The 19,640-nt window shown below is 41.2% G+C and overlaps 2 protein-coding genes and 1 long non-coding RNA gene across 7 annotated transcripts in view; 1 reads left to right on the top strand and 2 right to left on the bottom strand.

Annotated features, from left to right (window-relative positions):
- The window catches only part of LTK (leukocyte receptor tyrosine kinase), a 51,869-nt gene extending 40,067 nt beyond the window's left edge, over positions 1-11,802 (top strand). The window contains exons 23-28 of the mRNA XM_052692517.1: positions 715-812; positions 3,379-3,471; positions 4,076-4,177; positions 5,601-5,735; positions 6,099-6,189; positions 6,896-11,802. Coding sequence (XP_052548477.1) covers positions 715-812; positions 3,379-3,471; positions 4,076-4,177; positions 5,601-5,735; positions 6,099-6,189; positions 6,896-7,666 — 1,290 coding nt within the window. The 3' untranslated portion in view covers positions 7,667-11,802. The remainder of the gene's footprint in view (positions 1-714; positions 813-3,378; positions 3,472-4,075; positions 4,178-5,600; positions 5,736-6,098; positions 6,190-6,895) is intronic.
- LOC128085333 (uncharacterized) lies at positions 2,951-7,010 on the bottom strand. Its single transcript, XR_008208909.1, has 2 exons — positions 5,871-7,010; positions 2,951-5,837 (listed from the first exon to the last, which is right to left on the bottom strand). It is a non-coding gene; the product is annotated as an uncharacterized LOC128085333 (long non-coding RNA).
- A 357-nt stretch (positions 11,803-12,159) lies between the features above and the next one.
- ITPKA (inositol-trisphosphate 3-kinase A) overlaps positions 12,160-19,640 on the bottom strand; it is a 38,162-nt gene continuing 30,681 nt past the window's right edge. The window contains exons 5-8 of one of the 5 annotated variants that reach the window (XR_008208906.1): positions 18,598-18,699; positions 17,457-17,528; positions 15,763-16,573; positions 12,160-13,384 (exon numbers count right to left, since the gene is read on the bottom strand). Coding sequence is in view for 1 of the 5 variants with exons in the window: in XM_052692518.1 (XP_052548478.1) it covers positions 16,370-16,573; positions 17,457-17,528; positions 18,598-18,699 (378 nt within the window). In the remaining 4 variants the exon portion in view is untranslated. Of the gene's footprint in view, positions 13,385-13,925; positions 16,574-17,456; positions 17,529-18,597; positions 18,700-19,640 lie in introns of those variants that run through there. The other 4 variants (XR_008208907.1, XR_008208905.1, XR_008208904.1 and 1 more) reach the window with 4 other exon arrangements.

Here is a 19,640-nt window from a genome sequence, read left to right as displayed (position 1 = left end):
AAGTAAATGACTGCATGAAAATAAGCAGGGCTCCTGAAGAGAGGTTTCCTTATTGTTCTTAGGGAAATGTAGATTGTGATGGGTGAGTGCTGGTCCCAGAGCCCTGCGATACCACGTCCCCCTCCTGCACACTCAGGGTATCCTCTGCCCTCCCACAAGAACAGATGGGTCGATGAATGCTGAGCTCTCGTGCAGAGATGTGCACTCCTGTGTCTTTGCTCTCTCCCTCTCTCTAAATTCATTAGCTAATCTCGTTTGCTAATATATCGACTCCATAGAAGCGAGGTTTGGATTTGGTTTTCTTGGTGTTTTTTTTTTGTTGTTTTTTTTGGGGGGTTTTTTTTGCTTTTCTTTGTTTTGGTTTTACCTCCCATTTCACCGCTATATCCAATACTGCTAGGGAACAGTTTTCTCCCACCCGTTTTCTGGGCTATTCAAGTCAGGACATAAATTCCTAAGCAGCCTACACTCATGCAGTGTGTTCTGAAGTACTAAAATCTTCAGGAAAAAAAAAAAAAAAAAAGCTTAAAGAAAAGTTATCTCCTTTTCTAACTTTTTTTTGAGCTGCTTGTGTCCCTCTTTGCTCCTGACTGATACAGCCTTTCCCTCACCTGGTACATGCCTCTCCCTTTCCCTTCTGCTGCTCTCTAATTATCCTCTGCCTCTTCTACTCCATTGTTTTACCCTTACCACTTTCTGTGCATCCTTTTCCAGAATCAACCATCCACACTAACAATGCAGGACCTGCTGAACATAGCTAGGGATATCGCCTGTGGCTGTAAATATCTGGAAGAGAATCATTTCATACACAGGTGAGGAGGAAAAGTCTTTTCTGAAGTATGTTTCCTCAAAAGTGTGCTAAGCTCACCCAGATTCTATTTGCAGCACATTAAACAGAGCTACCTCCAGAGGGAAGCCAGAGATTTCTACCAACAGACTTGTGGTCAGGTGTCCAGGCCAATCCCTCTAGTCACTGGCACGAGTTGGGCTCTGTTGGAAAGAAAGGAATCTTCCTCTTTGCAGTGAATGGTTTCAAGCGTTTTCAATTTACAGGTGATTACAATGTAGACACATTTGAAATTAGCCCTATGGTCCACTAGATGGTAGTGTCACGCTGTGTTAGCTTGAACAGCCTGCTCTGTTTTCCTTCCCCCTGCCCCATCAGCACAGGATTTGAGCCACTGTCTCCAGTAGGGTAAAGCAGGAATAATAGGAAGCAAAATACCAGAACTCAAGGCTTTCTTCCCAGTGGCTGACCTGCTGTGTGATCCAGAGGAGAGCATCATTTCTTCCTGGTTCAGCAAGAAAATGTTGGTAGGCTTCAAATACAAGTAAAATACTGTAGAAGGGGTATAGGTTCTTACAGGCAGCCTTTTGAGATTTCCAGTTGAATGTTGGACTTCTTTATTTCTGGTTAGGAATTGTTTCAGCTCATAAAGTTGCCAGGCGTAGCATGAACTGAATTTGTTCCTAAGTATGAACTCTGTGCTGAGTTCAGTGGGTGCCTGTGAAGGACAGGAGAGACTTTTGCCCCAGGGGGTGACACAGACACTCAGCCTATGTGCAGCATGGAGTTAAGCAAGTTGTCAGGCAATTTACTCCCGCCCCCAACAAACACACTTAAATGTGATGTTGTGCAGAGCAAAGAAGCAGAGCTAGGCAAGGGTGTGTACAAACTGGGGAGACTGAGGGAAACAAGAGGCAAAAAGGTATGAGATTGAGATAGGGGACGTGTTATGGCTTTATGATTAGAGCATCTGTGAGACGGCAACCAAAGCGTGTAAAATCTTTTGCCATGTCAGCCACAGGCTATTGATATGGACTCAAGCAAAGTCTCCTCCTCTCCGCATGCCTCCACATGTAGTATTTTTAGTAAAACCAATTTTCATTACTCCACTCAGGTAGAAGTTCTCTGATTTTCTTACTATAGATCACCAAGGCTAGCTGCCATCACATAAGATGTCTAAAATCTGTGTCAACAAGTGGAGGGGCCAGCTGCTTCTGCTCAATTTCAGGACAGAAATGGAAGAAACCAGTGTTTGCCTCTTTCAGCAGTAGCACATCATTTTTCAAAAAACTCTCTGGCTCACTTTTTACACCATTAGATCTTCTGTATAAGCAACCTGGGAACAGACTCGTTTTAGCCAGTGATTCAGCAAATCTGCATAAAAGGGATTTTGTTTAGGTCTTGTGCTAGTATTTTTTAGTGACATCAGTATTATTTAGAGTTCACAGATGTGGAATTCAGAGAAGGCCTTAAGTATGGGTGAATGGTATCCTGGTGGGAAGGATCATGTTGCAGAGATGTCACTAAGGGCCTAGTCTTGTATGTGAAGCCTTGTCATGTGAGAGTCACAGATGATAATGGGAGAAAAGGAAAAAGCTAAGCTTGAATTCCTGATCCTGTGGGAATTTTCAGTGCTGGCAGTGGGAAGAAACACGTTTATTGTTCAAGGAGCTCATTTTTCTTGGCAGCCAACAGGACCCACGCAGAGCTATGATTTTTAATGAGTCCCTTTTCAGAACACATATTTAAAATTAATACAAACCATTCAGCATTGGCCACGCAGTCATGCCTACCATTTGTCACAATCTAAACTTGCATCCAGCAAATGGCTGCTCCCATATGTAGCTTTGCTTGGTTCCATGGGAGGTTGCCAGAAGCAACAAAGGAACAGTTTACCAAATCTCTTTTTCAACCAAACCTACTTTTCAATCAGTTTACTAAGACTTTTCAATAGCATCACATCTGCATTGCTGATAGAGATGCTGATGCCACTGAGAAAACACTTGTTTTCTTTTTAGAAAGACACATACTGTCATAATGTGGTTGATGCAGAAGGGGTCGGATCCTTGCCTTGTCTGAGACTGACCCTGTTTTCTGCTTTAGTGAAAGAAGATGGTAGCGGGTAATGCTCAGAGTATATTGAGTAGAAATGGTAGAAAATGCAATGCAAATGCAGTTTAATAATTACAGTTAATGAAAATGATTGTGTAGTTAGAATAGTTTTTTGTTTTCACTAAAGTTATCCTCATCTGTGTTAAGATGACTCAGCTAAGACTTGTAGGGCTGGATGTAACTTTCTTTCTTTATTCCTGTAGCTAGATAGGAGTTCAAAATTAGACAGAATTATCCATTCATAGATGGCTGAGGATGGAAGGGACCATATGGGGCCACCTAGTCCAGCCCTCCTGCTTCAAATAGGGTCACCTACAGCACATCGTTCAGGATCATCCAGGCAGGTTCTGAACTTCTCCAGAGGAGACTCCACAGCCTCCCTGGGCAGCTGTTCCAGTGTTCTGTTCCCTTCACAGTGAAGAAGTTTTCTCTTATGTGCTTTTTTTTTTCTTTCTTCCTTTTTCTCTTTTTTCTTAAAGAGATATAGCTGCAAGGAATTGCCTTCTGACCTGCACTGGAGCAGGTCGAATAGCCAAAATTGGTGACTTTGGGATGGCCAGAGATATCTACAGGTAAGTGAAAGGCCATTTCAGTCACATGAATTACTCAGTAATCTGTATCCATTTAAATGGTTTGAACTGCCTCATCTAATTTGAAGCAGCTGAACTGTCTATTACATTTCTGAATTTGATTTCTAGTTAACTAACTGGGGTAAACAGACGGTAAATTAACACATCTATGCCTAGTAGCAAATACACTCAAATTGTATCATTCCAGACTGGGTCCTAGAGAGCATTGCAAACACATATGGATGCTAAACCAAACTCAGGTAAATTTATAAGATGGTTGATCACAAATAATCTCGAATTTTAAAAATATTCATAACTGTAAATATATGAGGTCAAGAAAATTTTCTGTATCAGTGCCTCATGCACAACTTCAGCACATTTGATCTCTTCAGCTATGCACCTAAACATCATCATTTTTCCATCTCAGTTGCAAACATGGTATGAAATACTGCTCAGATGGTACAATTCATGGTGATGATTTTTTCTTATTTGGCCCCCAGTACTGCATGCACTCTCTCCGGTTCCTGTTGCTGTGGTGATAGGATCTTTTATACATCTTAGCCTTTTGATGCTGTGTGACATTCTGCATATATTTAATCTTTCCCAGAGCAAGTTACTATCGCAAGGGAGGAAGAGCCATGCTTCCTGTCAAGTGGATGCCGCCAGAAGCTTTTCTAGAAGGCATTTTTACCTCCAAAACTGATACCTGGTAATAAATATCTATTAATAACTTCTGCTATTCACTAATAAACCACATTTACTGCTCAAGGAAAAAAGCAGCAGGACGCCCTAAAGATATCAATCTTCCATGTCCTAAAATGGGAAGAAAAAAAAAAGTAGATATTTCCCTTTGTTAGAAGACTGACTAAGAAATTAAGTGAAATTAAAAACTCTAGTGCAAGTGGAGGGCACAACAAATAGCCATAGATAAATGCAGAGTATCATATAAGGGTGAAGAGAAGACCGTTTAGAATCCTAAGAAGTCTCGGTCAAAAAAGCAGACACTTCCTTCAGCTCTTAGTATCTGCCACTCAGTACTTACTGGTGACAAGGCCTGCTCATATACTTTGTAAATGACTCTATCTATACCACACAGGATTACTCTTCTATCCTTTTTTTTTTTTCCTTTTGTATATGAAATGACAGCACATTTAAGAAGCCCCTGCTTGTTGCTGAGGAAACAGTATTTATATACCGATTCTTCATGTAGCCTGATTTTTCCTTAAAATAAACACCCCCTCAACAATGACACATTCATGCAAAGGTGCTGGGGAATGGAAGCTTTCCAGTTGCTTAAGAACTCCTCTCTTCCTATACAGTACTTTTCAATAAGCACACTGAAATATTACCTTAAATGGCACACTGACCCAGTTTCCTGAAGTTGTTAATGCCAGAAGAGAAGGGATTGTGTATCAGAACATAACTGCAAGCAGCCAGTAGTAAATATTTTGAAGGAGAGCACTACAGTTCCTGTAACTGTAACAGGCTATTGTACATAACGTGTATGTACTGGAAATCTCATCCACCTCTGCACCAAATAGTGACTCTTACAATTAATGACCCTACTGAAGCCTTTGCAGATCCCTCAATTTCCCTGGGTCTACATTGTAAGAAATTTTGAGTGTCACTGCCTAACTGACCTGTAGATGTAAAAAGAGCAACCATATAATGACGATGTTTACTTTTGCACTTCTAGTGAAGGTCTCTAGCTTGTTTTATTCTTGAGCATCCTTTTGCCAAACACTGACTCAAACATCTCAAGTCTGTCAAAGTAAGATAGGAATCTCCAAGCCAAACATAACAGTTCTTGTTTTCAGTTAGACCATGCATAGCAAAGGGTGCTTTAGCATTTTCTGTTCTAGAAATAACAAATGCAGCAGAAAGAACAAATTCAGATATTTTGAGGTGTCTGCAAAGCTACTTTGGGAGCTTGAAGAAGGGCTTTGATTGATTGTTTTGTTGTTTTTTTCTAAATCAAAGTTGGCTCATAACCAGGCTAATTGCACACTTCTGTAGCTGGCCTGCAGGTTCAAAAGGTTGCTGCTGTGTTTTTACCTACCCAACTTTGTTCCAGGTTTGTGGAGCACAAATGTGGAAACCTAATCAGCATTACTATCTGGTTTCTGACGCAGGTCCTTTGGTGTTCTTCTCTGGGAGATTTTCTCTCTAGGCTACATGCCCTATCCCTGCAAAACTAATCAGGAAGTGCTGGAATTTGTCACCAGTGGAGGAAGAATGGACCCACCAAAGAACTGCCCAGGGCCTGTGTAAGTATTTCCTCACTCTCTCAACTATGGAACAGTGGTTCAAAAGGGTTGGACAAAGGCAACTAGACACCTTCCATTGGGGACTGGTGATTGTACCAAATACTATCCTATTACTAATACTATTGTACCAAATACTATCAATACTATTATTGAGCATCTCTTGAGCCACTGCCTCCTGTACATAAGTTAGACCACTACAGGATTTGCTTTCTGTTGGGATCCAAGGATACAGAAATGACGTCTACTTTTGCTCCACTCCTTTGAGCCATTTACTGAGTGCAGTTCTTCTGGACCCAAGCTCGCATCACATTGAAACACATCTTTCACAGTTGTCTTTGTTAATGGATTCTCTTTCATCTTAAGGTACCGCATCATGACGCAGTGCTGGCAGCACAGCCCAGAATACCGGCCAAACTTCTCTACCATCCTGGAAAGAATCAAGTACTGCACGCAGGTATTGGCCCGCAGTAACTGGATGATAATTCCCAAGAATGCCAGCCATCCAAATGCACTATTAGTGCAAACAAGATTAAGGCTCCTCACAGGCTGATGTACTTTCCAGTGGTAGTGCTGGTTCAACTGTTCATTTGTGTTTTCATCTACCTACCTTAGCTCACCTATCTTCAGCCCAACCAAAATCACATGATACTGTTCCTGTGCAAGTGGCTGCTTCCAGTTCACTGTTTGTTCAGTAGCAAAATGCCCTTCTTTTTGTGATAGAAAGGTATTGTCTGCGAAGGTCCACACTTTGACCTTGCTTAGTGCTGGTTGAAAGCCATGGCTGAATTGTTAATGGGAGGGTGAGGGAAGATGGCACAGCGTGTTCATCATCTGGTAGAATTTTACAATTAGAGGCATGGATTAACCTGCCTGAGAGGCAAATTATATACGGGCAACCCTCAGCTCATATGCTGATTTCAGTAAAGCACAGCGACTGTTCAAAGGAAGCACATAAACAAGACAACACTTTTGCAAGTTCTAACAGCATGCAGTGCCCAGATGGCTTATGGCACCTTGTATGAGGTGCAGGAATAGTGCCCAAGCCTAATGCCAACCTCTGCCAAAAGCTTTTCTCGCAAAGCTATTTCTCTGAAAATGCAGGTGTGACAGTCACCCTGGAGGCACTCAGAGTGTAACACATTTCTGTGCAATCCTTCTAGGACCCTGATGTGATCAACACAGAGCTGCCCATGGAGTGCAGCCCAGCACCAGAGGATGAAGGGAACACAGTTGTGCGCCCAAATGTTTCCAGTGGGATAGTGCCCCTGTTGGTGAGCCCTTCTCTTACACCTCAGATGACACCTAAAACCCTGGATTCCCACCGTCCTGGGCAAAAACTTGTACAATGTCCACAAGAGCTGCTGGTGGAAAACCTCAGCAGCCGGGCTGCTCGAGGGCCCAGCCTGCCATGCCTCAGTGATTTCAGCGCATCCTGGATCCAGACTTCAAACCAGAAGTTAGAATTCAGCAATCCATCAACCCACAGACTGAAGAACAAAACTAAAAACCTTTGGAATCCAACCTATGGATCATGGGTGCTAGAGAACGTCTGTCACTTAAGCCCCACCTCCAAACTGAAAGCAACTCCAGAGCGAGAAGATTCAGGCTTTGATGGAAATTGCAGTTCTTCTCCTAGTTCTCGGGCATCTCCAGCATCTCCAAGTCGAAGCAACTGCCCTCACTTAGACATTGGTGGGATCGAACTGGTGAAACTCCAGACTTTCCCCTGTGGTAATGTAAATTATGCATATGATGATCTGTGCTATAGCACTGATCACCCACCATCAGTTTTGACAGGGGTCAGAGCAGCTGTGCTAAGGAGCTCCAGTCTGCATACAGACGAGAAACCTTTTTATAAAACAGATAAAGCAGCAAGAGAGAGGGACTCTGGTCTGTCTTTGTCAGATGATCTGAGTGTTACACCCGTATAACAGAAAAGATTCATCCAAATATCAGAGAATGTAAGTGTTTCTGGAAGGGCAAACTTGAACTGCTTCTTATTTCACTTACTTTCTCCATGTAAGTTCCTTTAGAGGGGTGATGTTTTGACATCAGCAATGATCTTCTTCCTCCTTCTACCTGCCAGATCCCCAGATCATTACAGACAGTTGCATTTCTACTTCTGTCCACCGACTGTGTTCCATTGGACCAACTTAGTTGTAGAGAAAACAGTATTGCTGCTCTGAATCAGCATACAGTACCTAACAAAAGACCTCTTTTTCAATCAGCTCAGGTGAAAAGAAATAGACTTATTGTCCAACCATAGTGTTTGGATGGAAATAATGACCAACATAGGCTGCTCTTCTTTCTGACCTTAGAAACCAAAAATGCATGCTGTGCCAGCAGTGAGCAACTTGTGAAGACCTGCTGTGTTTCCTTGAGCTTTCTACTGTCCTGAGGACTTGCCTAATGATGCTCACATAGTGACAGGAAAGTAAACGAATAGCAGCCACATTTTCATCTGTTTAATAGCAGACCGTTTGAAAAACATGATGTTACTGCTTAAATTGGAAGCAGCAAGAAGGATGAAAAAAAATCCAGGATCCTCTGAGCATGCATTTTGAAAACAAGCAATGAAGAGGAAAACAAACTGACGATTGGAAAAAAATAGAGAGTGAAGCTGATGGGATCTCTTTGAATAACAAGGAAAATGTGCTGCTTGCCTCATGGTGTTGTGTTCTTCACTGCTCCTGGTGTGGAAGGGGCAGGCGGCTTTCCAAGAAAGAGTGAGCTGACGGGGGTGATGGGAAATGGACTATCTTCATCTTTTAATGGACTTTATTTGGGATGGACTTCATTTTTGTAAGTACTTTGATACATGGCAGTAATTTCCTGTGCTATGATGATAAGCGTTACTCATGTTCTAAGGTAATGGTAGAATTTGGTAGGCTGTAGCTGGTTGCAATTTTCATATCTACTTCTTTGAAGTAGAAACAGAGTAATGCAAGGGAGCAGAGTGCAGACAACCTGCTTAATACAGACATCGCCCAATACAACGCCCCTTTTACAGCAAGGCAAAATAGCTCAGCCACTTCAGAAAGCTGTAACTATGACGTTGCTTCACACACAGATTGTCTTTCTCTTTAACCTTTCTAGCATACAGAGTTGCTGGTTAATGTAGTTGATTTTTTGCAAAACTATTTCTAAGGCTATTTTCCGTTATGTAGGGTCTAAACAGATGCTTACTGGTTAAAGCCTGGAGCCTGGAAAAGTAAATAACTTGGTTTAAGCCTGAGCAGTCTCACATATTTTGTACCTGTCCCACTCCTGTGTTGTGCATGACCAACCTGCAGTGGCAAACTACATGCTGCCTTTACATGTAATCAAGTTGTGTGCCACGATGTTGGCTATAGATTCCATCTTGTTCTCTTCCAAAAGAGATGAGGTGCCCCAGTACAAGCTACACACATAGGAAATAGCTGTATGCATACAGTGTAAAGATGTGGTTTAGCAGGATAGAGATTGCTTTGAAGACAAACTTCATTTCCTCTATGTCTCTGAGGGCAGGATACTCTGATATGTCGTACTGAATAGCACAGAGTGGAGAGTTGTGAATCCATCCTTGTCAGTGGAGTGCTTTTTCAGTTCAGGTTTAATGCTTTCCTTATCTGGCTTTGTACTTGTTCCCAGCTTCCTGTAGTCTTAGACCTTAAGCTTGAGAATGAGTAGTTTTATGTATTCTGATTTCCAGATCCTACTGACGATGATGATTCTTTTAGCAGTGAGCTGTATAGCATGGAAAAAATTCCAAATCCACGTTGTGAAGTTACAAGTTATCAGCGTGGTATTACTCATGCTTTTAGCCCATTGTCTGTCCTACCTTACATCCAGGAACTGCTACAGCCAGGTTAGACGAGGTAGATTTAGCAGGAAATTAGGGTACTCATCCTTTCCCCTTGTAGAGGCTAACATTTCTGGTTATGTCGCAGGCAGCCCACCTCTGCAACCTGCTTGTCAAGAATAAACAGACCTAATCTTGGCTGGCTGGATTACAGCAGCTCATCTATATACAATAATGTTAGCATTCCAGTGAGAAGCAGGCAGGATCCCTGCTGAGCTCACTTTGAGCTACTGTTGTTTTTCACATATGCAGCATTTGCTTCAACTTCATTCATAAATTTAGAGAAGCCAATATTGATAAAACTACATGAGGCATTGAAAAGTAAAGTGACAAAAGTAAAGCGAGAGCAGAGCAAAGTCGGAACTATAGTTTCCACTACTCACCAGTGCTACAGGTGGGTCTTGCATGCAGCTTAATTTATTCACAAAATGTAAGCAAGTCCATCAGTCTAGCACTTCGGACAACACAGATGTTTTCAATGAATAGTTAAGTCAGTATACTTATATATACAGGAAGAACAGGGAAAAAGCTCCACTGAACTACAGTAAACCTCCATCCAAGCCCAGTATCTTATCTCTAATAGTGACCAATAGGGTGTTGAAGGGCACTTGCAAGAGCAGAATAAGCATGCAGTTATTATCCCTTACATGTATGTTGTTAGTTTACAACAGCATGTAGCTCAGGGTGTACTGAGTCAGATGCAGTGTCTCCTAACAAGACAGAAGGTGGATCTGCGCAGACCAAATGGGCACTGAAAGAACTGGCTGAGAACTTTAAGCATCTGCATTAGCAACATGCTTTTTATGTGTTCTTACCTCCCTCAAATAGAAATAAAGGTAAGCAAACTTCTGTCAACACAGACACCATCAATCTCTGACCCGTAATAGCTTTTCTGTGTTTATCTGATCTCTTAGATGCTTTTCAAAAACCTCATAGTAAAAATTTTAAATGACAATACAGGAGGAAATAATGCTAACACTGCTCCTACTGCGATACAATAAGCTGTCCAAAATAGGTTTATTAAAAAGAAAAATAACTCTAAATGATGTATACTACAACCAAGCACTAATTCCTACAATTCTTAGACTGTTAATACAACCACAGATTTCAGTGTCCAAATTTTTCCATTTCAAAATACCACTTACTTGAAATAGTCTTTTAAGGAGATGCACAGTGCATAATGAATGAGTTTAACCCATACTGTCAAAATTAGATTACCTGGGCAACTAAAACCCAAAAAACCGATTTTGTTACCGAGAGGAATGACTCGAGCTGGAGACTGGCATTATTTAGTCACGTAATCCATACGGAAAGTCTTCCAACAGCTCCCCAGTGAAGAATCAGCCCTGTATAGGAATACTATAAATTGTTCTTCCCTTTGGGTGTCTACATTTTAACAAAGACTATCTACCACCTCAGTTCTAGATGTGTGTATATAGAGATGTTTTTTTCTTCTGGATTTTGCATTAGTACTTTATGTTCCTTCATGCAGCCTCACACCTACATTATAAGAGAACTGTAATAACAAAAAATGAAATAATTTGTCTATTTTTTCTTTTCACATTTCTCTCCTCTACTTCCAGAGTTTTGCATCTTCATTTTCCCTTTAAACAGGCAGAATTTTTAACTGTGCACAGATTTAAGGTTTCCGCTTATATCAACCCTTTTCCCCAGGTAAATTCTCCACTTACTTGCCAGCGGGCTGGTGTACACTGAGACAGTTGCACAGATATAATTACAAAGATATGGGCTTTTGCAAGTATAACTTATTCCACCTCCAATACCCTCCTACTCCTTACCTGAAAAAACACAACTCTGCTGCTGGGAATATGGTTTTCCCCAAAGTACGTGCATCTCTGCAGCAGTGTGAGCCAGGAACCACTCTTCTTCAAACCGCTGAGCAGCAGCGCTATGCCAGACAAGTTCTCTCCTGCAGCTGTGGCATTGCTCTTCCTGCTCCTAGCTGCCTACCCTTCCCAATCTGATGCAGAGACCTTAGGCATGACATCACTAACATCTGCTAGTCTCATCACACGACACTTTTGCTTAATTGAACCAGTTCTGATTTGTCGTTACCTCTGAACACAGCAGCACTTCTTGTCAACTTACCTTTTTGGGTGACTACTGTGCATAAATAGATGACAAGCCTGCTTCTATGCAATTTCAAGTTGGACAAATGTATACTTTATATTTGCAACACAAAATAAAGAGACGCCAGTGCTGACTGTTTGCTTCCCTCTGTGTTAAATACGGTTTGCACACAGGTAACAGAACACTGTCTTGCTGAGAAAGGTTGCCAGTGGCAGAGGACTGACTCCAGGAACAGAGCACTGTTTATCCCCTACTGCCACGAAAGACAGTGCTGTGGAAACAGCTGCTCTGTGTGCAAAGTACGTTTTAACGTGTTATTTTTTAATATGCTGTAAGATTTGCATTTTTGAGACAGAACTTACCTCTAAGAAAGCCTTCAAACTTTGCATGGTGTTGGGAACAGAGTTGCAATGTCAGCTTCCAGATGTCTCAGAACCAGTTTTTTATCAGGAAATAGTAGATACTAAAGCCTAAAACTGCAAGAAACACTGAAATAACACGGTTTTGTCCCTTGCATAGGGAAGCTCTTTAAGAAAATAATATTCTTATGTGACCAAATCACCATGGATGCCCTTTTTTCCTTCAGTCTCAGGTATTTATTAGTATACACACTTAAGAGTAACAAACACTCAGCCAATACAGTCAAAAGTGACCACAGTCAGCATTGCATTGTAGTGTTCAGAACAGAAGCACTGTTGACAATACAGGTCATTTGATCTCAGAACTGTAAGAATAACAAAAAATAATGATACCAATACAAAAAAAAAAAAAAAAAACCCAAAAAAAAAGCAAGAGCCCTGTGAGATATTCACAGTTTTAGTCCAAATCCCATTGAAATCTTTCCTTATCATAGGAACTGAATCAGAATCAGATGGTAAATTAATGTTCTACGTGCAAAATGCAGAGGCATTTAATTAGCATCACTTTGGTTAAACTGAATCCAAATGTATGTCCATGGGGAACCTTAACACCTATCATTTTTAAACTCATCCAATATACTTCTTTGTGTACTTCTTCTTATATTGCACCTTCCACCAAAGAACCTCAAGGCATCTTGGAGGCAAAAATGAAGTACAGCCTCATACCATTCTGTGAGGTAAGGAGATACTATTACCAACTGTAGAACAGGAACAAAACTGAGGCCGAGGATAGCTGCCCAAGGCCAAAATGTGAGTCACTGTCAAAGCTGGGAAAGAGATGTCCTACTGCCAGATGCACATTGAACTCTGCTGCATCTAACTAATGAGCTTAATGACCTTGGTGCCTAACTCAGAGGTTAGCTGCTCCATGCCTGGACGAGCATATCTTCCCATGCTGTGGAAACACATGTGATTTCAGTGTCTCCAGAGTGAGGCACTATCCCAGCAAAGCATTTAAAGAACTGTGTTCTGGACTTGCATGTGAGCAAGTGCCTTGGCTATCATGCAGCAGCTCTTATATGGCAAATGCCTGCGCATGTTGATCCCATACAAATGTCAGCCTGTTCAAGGCAACTTACTCCACAGCAAAAGAAAGCTATGCTGCTTCCTCACAGTAGCACATGAATGTACACAAAGAGCCTCTTGGGGATTTTTGATGTGAATCAAGGTTATCTAACTTACCCTGTGATCATTTGCTCATGACCTCACAGCCTCCAGTCCCTGAGAGCTCCAGTCCTCACATTTGCAGTCCTATACTTGCCATTTGCTAATGAAAAGCTCCTTCCTTTGCACTTTTCCTGTAACAGCAGCATAATATTAGATTGTGGTTTCTTCCTTTCCAGCCCTTTGATAAGCCAAAGGGTGATTTTTAAACAAACTTACTAGAACTATTTAGCATCTAGAATGAATTTCCAGAATAAGGAAATAAGGACTGCTATAGCTGAGGTTTTCCTTCTCCCCTCTCCCACCCCCATCTTCTCACCTACTGCACAGCTCTGAAGAGGTTCCCTTGTTATCTCCAACATGAGGGTCTACAAACCATCCTCGGAGGTGCTAGCAGCAGTCAGGTTTCTGAAGTACTGCTACCACATTGCTTCTACTTCTTTAAAACAAGACATTAATTCTAAAAGTTCATGACACATTCTCGATTGACATTGGAGCATCAGCTAACTTTTACCCCCTAAATCCCACCTCCATCCAGAAAATAACGCACTGATGCAAAAGGTTCACACGTGTTAACAGAAAAAAAACATTATGAAAGTGAATTAGGCAGACCACTAATTAATTGTATCACCCTGTCTCATTATGCTTTATTTAACCTTTTCCAGTTCTGTCTGGTTTTGGTTGTTTTTTTTCCCTAAATCCCTGAAACTGCAGTCTTAGAGAAAAGGCCTTGTTATTAAAGGTAATCCTGTAAGATTTATTTACTCCTTTTTTTCTCCTTAAGCAATGCTAGCTGACAGTTTACCTGTTGGCTGCAGAAAAGGAGGAGGACTTTTTCTTAATTAATAGTATGAAAACTACCACAGATTAATTTGTCATCTCATAGGAATTCCAAAGTTAGGAGGCATCAGAAATTATAACATGCGTGCTCAATACTGGAAGCTCACCACAATTTTAAAAAAAAAAAAAAGTGTAAACTCTTTGAAATAGCTAAAAAACCCTCTGAGAAAAAAACAAAACAAAACAGTGGAAAATTCATTAGCATACTATCATGAAAATAAATTGAGAAGGACTCTAGAAGGCCACAGAAGAAGTCTGAATTTGCAGTGAACTGCAAAAATAATTATCAGTTTCAAACAACCCCTTTGACAAGGAAATGTCTCCACACCTCACTACTTCCCACAGGATATCCATTCTATGTCCTCTAACCTTCAGGGCACAATTGCATTTTTAATACTGCTGTTTTGTTGAGAGGTGATGAATAAGTTCTCAAATCTGATCTCATAGTACAAGAGTCTGTTATCAAAAGTAACTCTTTGATTTCCCTTTGATTCAAATTACAAACGTTACAGATGCATTTCATTCCAGAGCTAAGCTCTATAGGATTTTTGCTCATGGTCACAGTTAGTTATTCTTGAAAAAGCTGCTCCCCAAAGCACCGAGTTACCTTCATCTATCCTTGGATAGATGCAGTTCTTGGAATCTCTTCTGAGCACAGGACACTCGCAAGAGAAGCAATTTCTGATCGATGTGCATTACCAGCTCAAGATGTTAAAAGTGAATTAATCAAACACTAATCTTCAGTCATGTCCTCATTTTGGCAACTGCATCGACATGTATTTATATTAAAGCCTGGAATGTAAGTGAACAGGCAAATACTGATGGTCTTTATATCCTGTTATATTTATAGAACTGTTAAAGTGACAAGAGGCAACCAACAGAAATGGTATGTGAAACCAGTGTAAGAAGTATCACTTCAGTCTTTCTTGATTTTAATCTAAACACTGAATCACTGTGAATTTTCTGTGGCTGTGCCTGGGCCACAGCAGAGAAGAGTAAATCAAAAGTGGTCCTGTGATTCCAGACAGGGATTAAAGGATGTGATATATTGACATTCCTTCCCCCAAACTGCCCTGAGTTAACAGCTGATATATTGGAGGAGGAATGCGTAGGAATTATCTTTAGTGTAATGCTGTGAATGCAGGAACTTTACTTTCCTGATTGCTGCACTATACACTTTTATATAAAAGTACTTACATGAGTCTACACACTTCAGTGGCAGCATTGTACTTGGGAATAGGAGCACGGTCAAGAAATCACCTCTTTCATGTGCATCAGAAGACAGTCAAACTATAATCTTAAAAGATCACATTGCTTACTGGCTACTAGTGTGTGCATGTATGTGCATGTGTACAGTAGTTTTATGTTAAAAATGAGCAAGCCTTGAAAAACCCTCTTAGTTCCCCAGTCTGAGTGCTAGAGTGCAATAACTGATTTTCACAGCTGCAGTTCAGCTGCAAGAGGCCAAACCTGCCAAGCTAGGCACTTTCCCAACAGCCCACCCAGTTTGAAAAGTCAAATGTTTCTGGAGACAACAGGCTGCTACTCTCTCCCTGGACTATCTGTAATCTCCTCAGAGGCTACATAAAAAAGCAAAGGCTGCTCTTGGACAGAAGTGAATTGAGACTAAGGTGGGGATGAGGAGGACTAATCAACAACAGTTACCACATACAGCCACTACAACTGCTGTCTCACTTTGCTCCAGGATTCTTCTGCTTATCATCGATTTCCACCTTGAGTAAGTACACCCATAACATAAGGCAGCAGCTGTTGTTAGTCCAACCTATAGTTTACACAGGAGCAAGAAGACTTGGAATTAGGGTGAAAGAAAAGAAACACTCCTGCTGGTTTCAAAACTATCCAGTTCCCTGAAAAATTGTTACTCCTCCCCTGAATTCCCAAGCATTTGCTCTGGATCACTGAGAGGTAATCTGGAAGTCCCATCAGTTTACCAGAAATCAGAATCATTCTGGTTTACCATACAGACCTCTTGACTCATGCTGGTGTGGTTCCTGAGTATGGAGATCTTGATTCTCTGAGGACCAGTCTTGCGTTAGGCTGGTGCAATGCAGACCAATCTGGAGTTATTTAGGTTCACAGAGGGCTGATGCAAAGTCATTTTGATAACTAGCTGCTGGGTTCTGGATGTAGTTCCCTCTGCACTGTGATGACCTCAGGAGTCTGAAGGGAGTGAGTTAAAGCAGTTTCCTTCTGAGTGCTCTCAGTAGAGAAGAAAGTTAGTTACAAAGCAGCCCTGTAAGTTTTGTGTCACTTTCAACTCATCTTTCCGTGATGCTTTCCAAGATGCGAATCAAATTGTCCAGTCCCAACAAGTACCCATCCTCCCTGTTGCCTTCTTGCCAGGGGATCCTATGATCCAGCGTCTGCCCATCAGGAAGAAGGGTGGTCTTCCCAAAATCAATCAGCCACACATTGGCATTCCCACTGCCATCATGTACAAAAAGTAGTGAACTTCCAACGACCTGGAACGTGGATTGAGATGATGTTAAAAGCGTATCTTTAGGTCTCCTCTTATCACGCCACCCATTAAGATGACAGCCTTCTCACCTGAGACCCAACAGTCTTTAGGGCCAAAGGCCACTCTGCTTGCATATTTACAACTTGCATGCATTGTTTATATAACTGAAATCAATCAGTAATGTATAAATGGGCAGCTAGCTGAAAAAAGGGACCCATCAGACAGAGGGAAGAAAAGCAGTTCACCAGCCCACTCGGCAGCTGGTCTCAATTCCAGCAATGGAGAAAATACCACTAACTGTTTTCAAATAAAGACTATAACCTACGATTAACAAAATTGCTTCCAGTGACAAGTGGAAATTAACAAGGTAAAATAAAATATCTGACCTCAAAATCTTGAGCTGTAATAACCAGAACTTAAAATGCCAATAATGCCCTCTCTACAGAAAAGCATAGAAGGAGAACGTATATAGCAGAATTATACAGATTTAACACAAATCCAGTATTTTAATAAAGACTTGATCGTCTAAAACACAACTGGATTCTATTGTACCAGGTGCAAGCTTCCACATTACCACTTCCCTGTAAACATTCCACTGTAGCACACCGAGATTAGAGAAAACGACAGGAAACTGGTACTACTAAACTATTCTCGACAGTGGCCCAGGGCTCAATGTGTTGGTATGTCATAAAGATGAGAGGATCCATTATTCTTAAAGATCTGTTATTCCTGTATCCTTGTGATGAAGGCTTTGTGTTACCTGTACTGTTTTCTTCTACCACAAACTCCTTTCTAATAATAGAGTAGGCAATTCCGTAGTACATGTGAATGACTAAAAGAAGCAGAACTAAACTACACCTTCACACAGCGTTATTCTCACTGCTCACCTCATGTCGCTTGAAGAAGTCTGAGGATTCAAGAACGATATGAATTTCCTGCAGACGCTTGAGGTATTTTTTCTGGAGGGTGACGACAGAAAAAAGAAAACAAACAGGCAGAGAATGAAGGAAGATATTCTGCTTACAAGAACCAACATAACAAAGAGTTGGTTTTAGATTAGAAGTCTTTCCAAACAGAGCCATCATTTGAAAGTCAATCTGAAAATACACTTCAACAGGCTTTCAATGCAAAAGAATTGAGTTCCTCTGCTACATGCATTACACCAAGCATACTTATCTGTCTGGATGCAATAATGTAGTCTGCTCTGCAGCCAAATGCTAAATGCTTCTTTTATTTTTCCCTCTTTTTTTATATTTTTTTCCAATGAAAATAGAAGTTTCAAGCAATGAAGAATCTTTCAGTTCACCACAGTGGAAAAAGAATGAGTTGGTGTTAGAGAGACAAGGAAGCTCCAAACATATAAGGGGAAGAAAATCAACACATAAAGCTCCAGTATGCATTTTTAATGCTGTCCTGTATTACCAAGCACACTGCTCCTGGGTGCTTAATTTTTCCTCATAATGGCTTCTATACTGCAACAAAATACTATGGCAGCCTTTGAAGTTCTGAAGATGATAGAGACATGTTATGACATCTACCACACACCTGCTGTGCTTCCTCTGAAAAACCATGAAGTAGCGTACAGGAATTGCTCTCTGAGGCAAGTCTCACACACAAGCAGAGCCAGCCACCAATCTCACTTCCCGTTCACATGCTCTGTTTTTCTTCTCTCTAGAACAAATTCCCTAATCATAAGTTTTCTGCCAACACAATCCTTGCTCATAAATTGTCATCCTTCTGATACATCTTACACTTATGGTGGAGACTGGTGGCAAGTCACAAGTTTGATTTTTGGCTAGCTCTCAGGCTATGGGAAACCTGAGGAACTTACGGCAACAGCTGCCAGAACAGGTCTCAGCCAACCACTACTCACTGCCCAGTAAGTCTTCATGTCCAGCCCACCTGCTCAGTGGTCCAAACCTGTTCTTCCTTGGCAGTTAAATCCATCTTTCTTGTACCAGAGGAAGTATGGCCCTCAAGTAAGTTGAATGGGTCAAAGATCAGTGAACACAAAGAGTTCAGACTCACCAGAATAGTTGTGTTGCCCTCAATGAATTCCACAAAAACTTGGAGAACTTGCTCTTGTGTCTTCGTAGTTTTGAAGTTTGTGTTGCATGTTCCATCTGCTTTCTGCACAAAAACACAATTTATACCACGCGTCACTCCTCTCATCAGCCAATGTCCTTGAACCATCAGCAGCTCAGCTCTTGCTAACCAGATGAAAGTAAGTAGTCAAACAGGAAGAGAGGAGATAAACCTCGTTTCAAGCAAGAGGTGGAAAATAAAGAAAAGCTGATAGGATTACTTGAAATGACACTTCATATCCTGTTGAGTGTAGTTAAAAAACAAAACCAAACAAACAACCCCAAACCTCATGGTATTACCAGCCTGCAGAAAGGTTTTCCTCACATCTCAGTAGTAGCAGTGCAAAGGTTCAATGAGGCAAACCACAGTGACCTCTTTAGCTGTCTTCTTAACAAGCCCTACGTAGCCAAACCCTGACAGTGGAATGGGCAGAAGGAGATGGTTTCAAACCCAATTGTACCAGTTTTTCTTCTTTTTCTTCCTGTTTAGTTTTTTGTTGGCTTTCGTTTTTAAACAGGAAACAAAAGAATTGTAGTAAAGACTCTCCATTCCCAAAAGACCTTTATGTTAACGTAACCTAGAAGCCACCAAACAGAAAGCGAGTTCCAGGCAAGAACAACTCAAGGTTTGCAGTGATCCAAATGCTAGCAGTGACAAAGTAGGTGTATAAATTCTGGCAAAAGACAATGTGAGCATGCTTGTAGCAGCCAGGAGAAACTCACAGTACTTTTATGCTAACAATACAACTGAATACAGAAGTACCCCACTCCTGAAAATGATAAAATCTTTTTCTGCATTGCTAACAACCAGTTTGTGCTTGCGAGGCTACAAGTAACTAAGAGCAGTGCATGGATCTGAGACGTCTGCGAACACAGACTGCACCTCTCCAAGAACATCCCTCATGTGAAAAGACACAAGTAAAAGCTTTTAGGACAGGCATGCAAAGTACAGCCATTTTTGCAGTAGGTCACCTGTTTCTACCAAAA

Source organism: Tympanuchus pallidicinctus, unplaced genomic scaffold (genome assembly GCF_026119805.1).
Source record: "Tympanuchus pallidicinctus isolate F22 unplaced genomic scaffold, pur_lepc_1.0 scaffold3, whole genome shotgun sequence".
Classification (NCBI taxonomy): domain Eukaryota; kingdom Metazoa; phylum Chordata; class Aves; order Galliformes; family Phasianidae; genus Tympanuchus; species Tympanuchus pallidicinctus.
The sequence above is the reverse complement of the archived record's forward strand: the minus strand, read 5'-3'. Positions and strand labels throughout refer to the sequence as shown.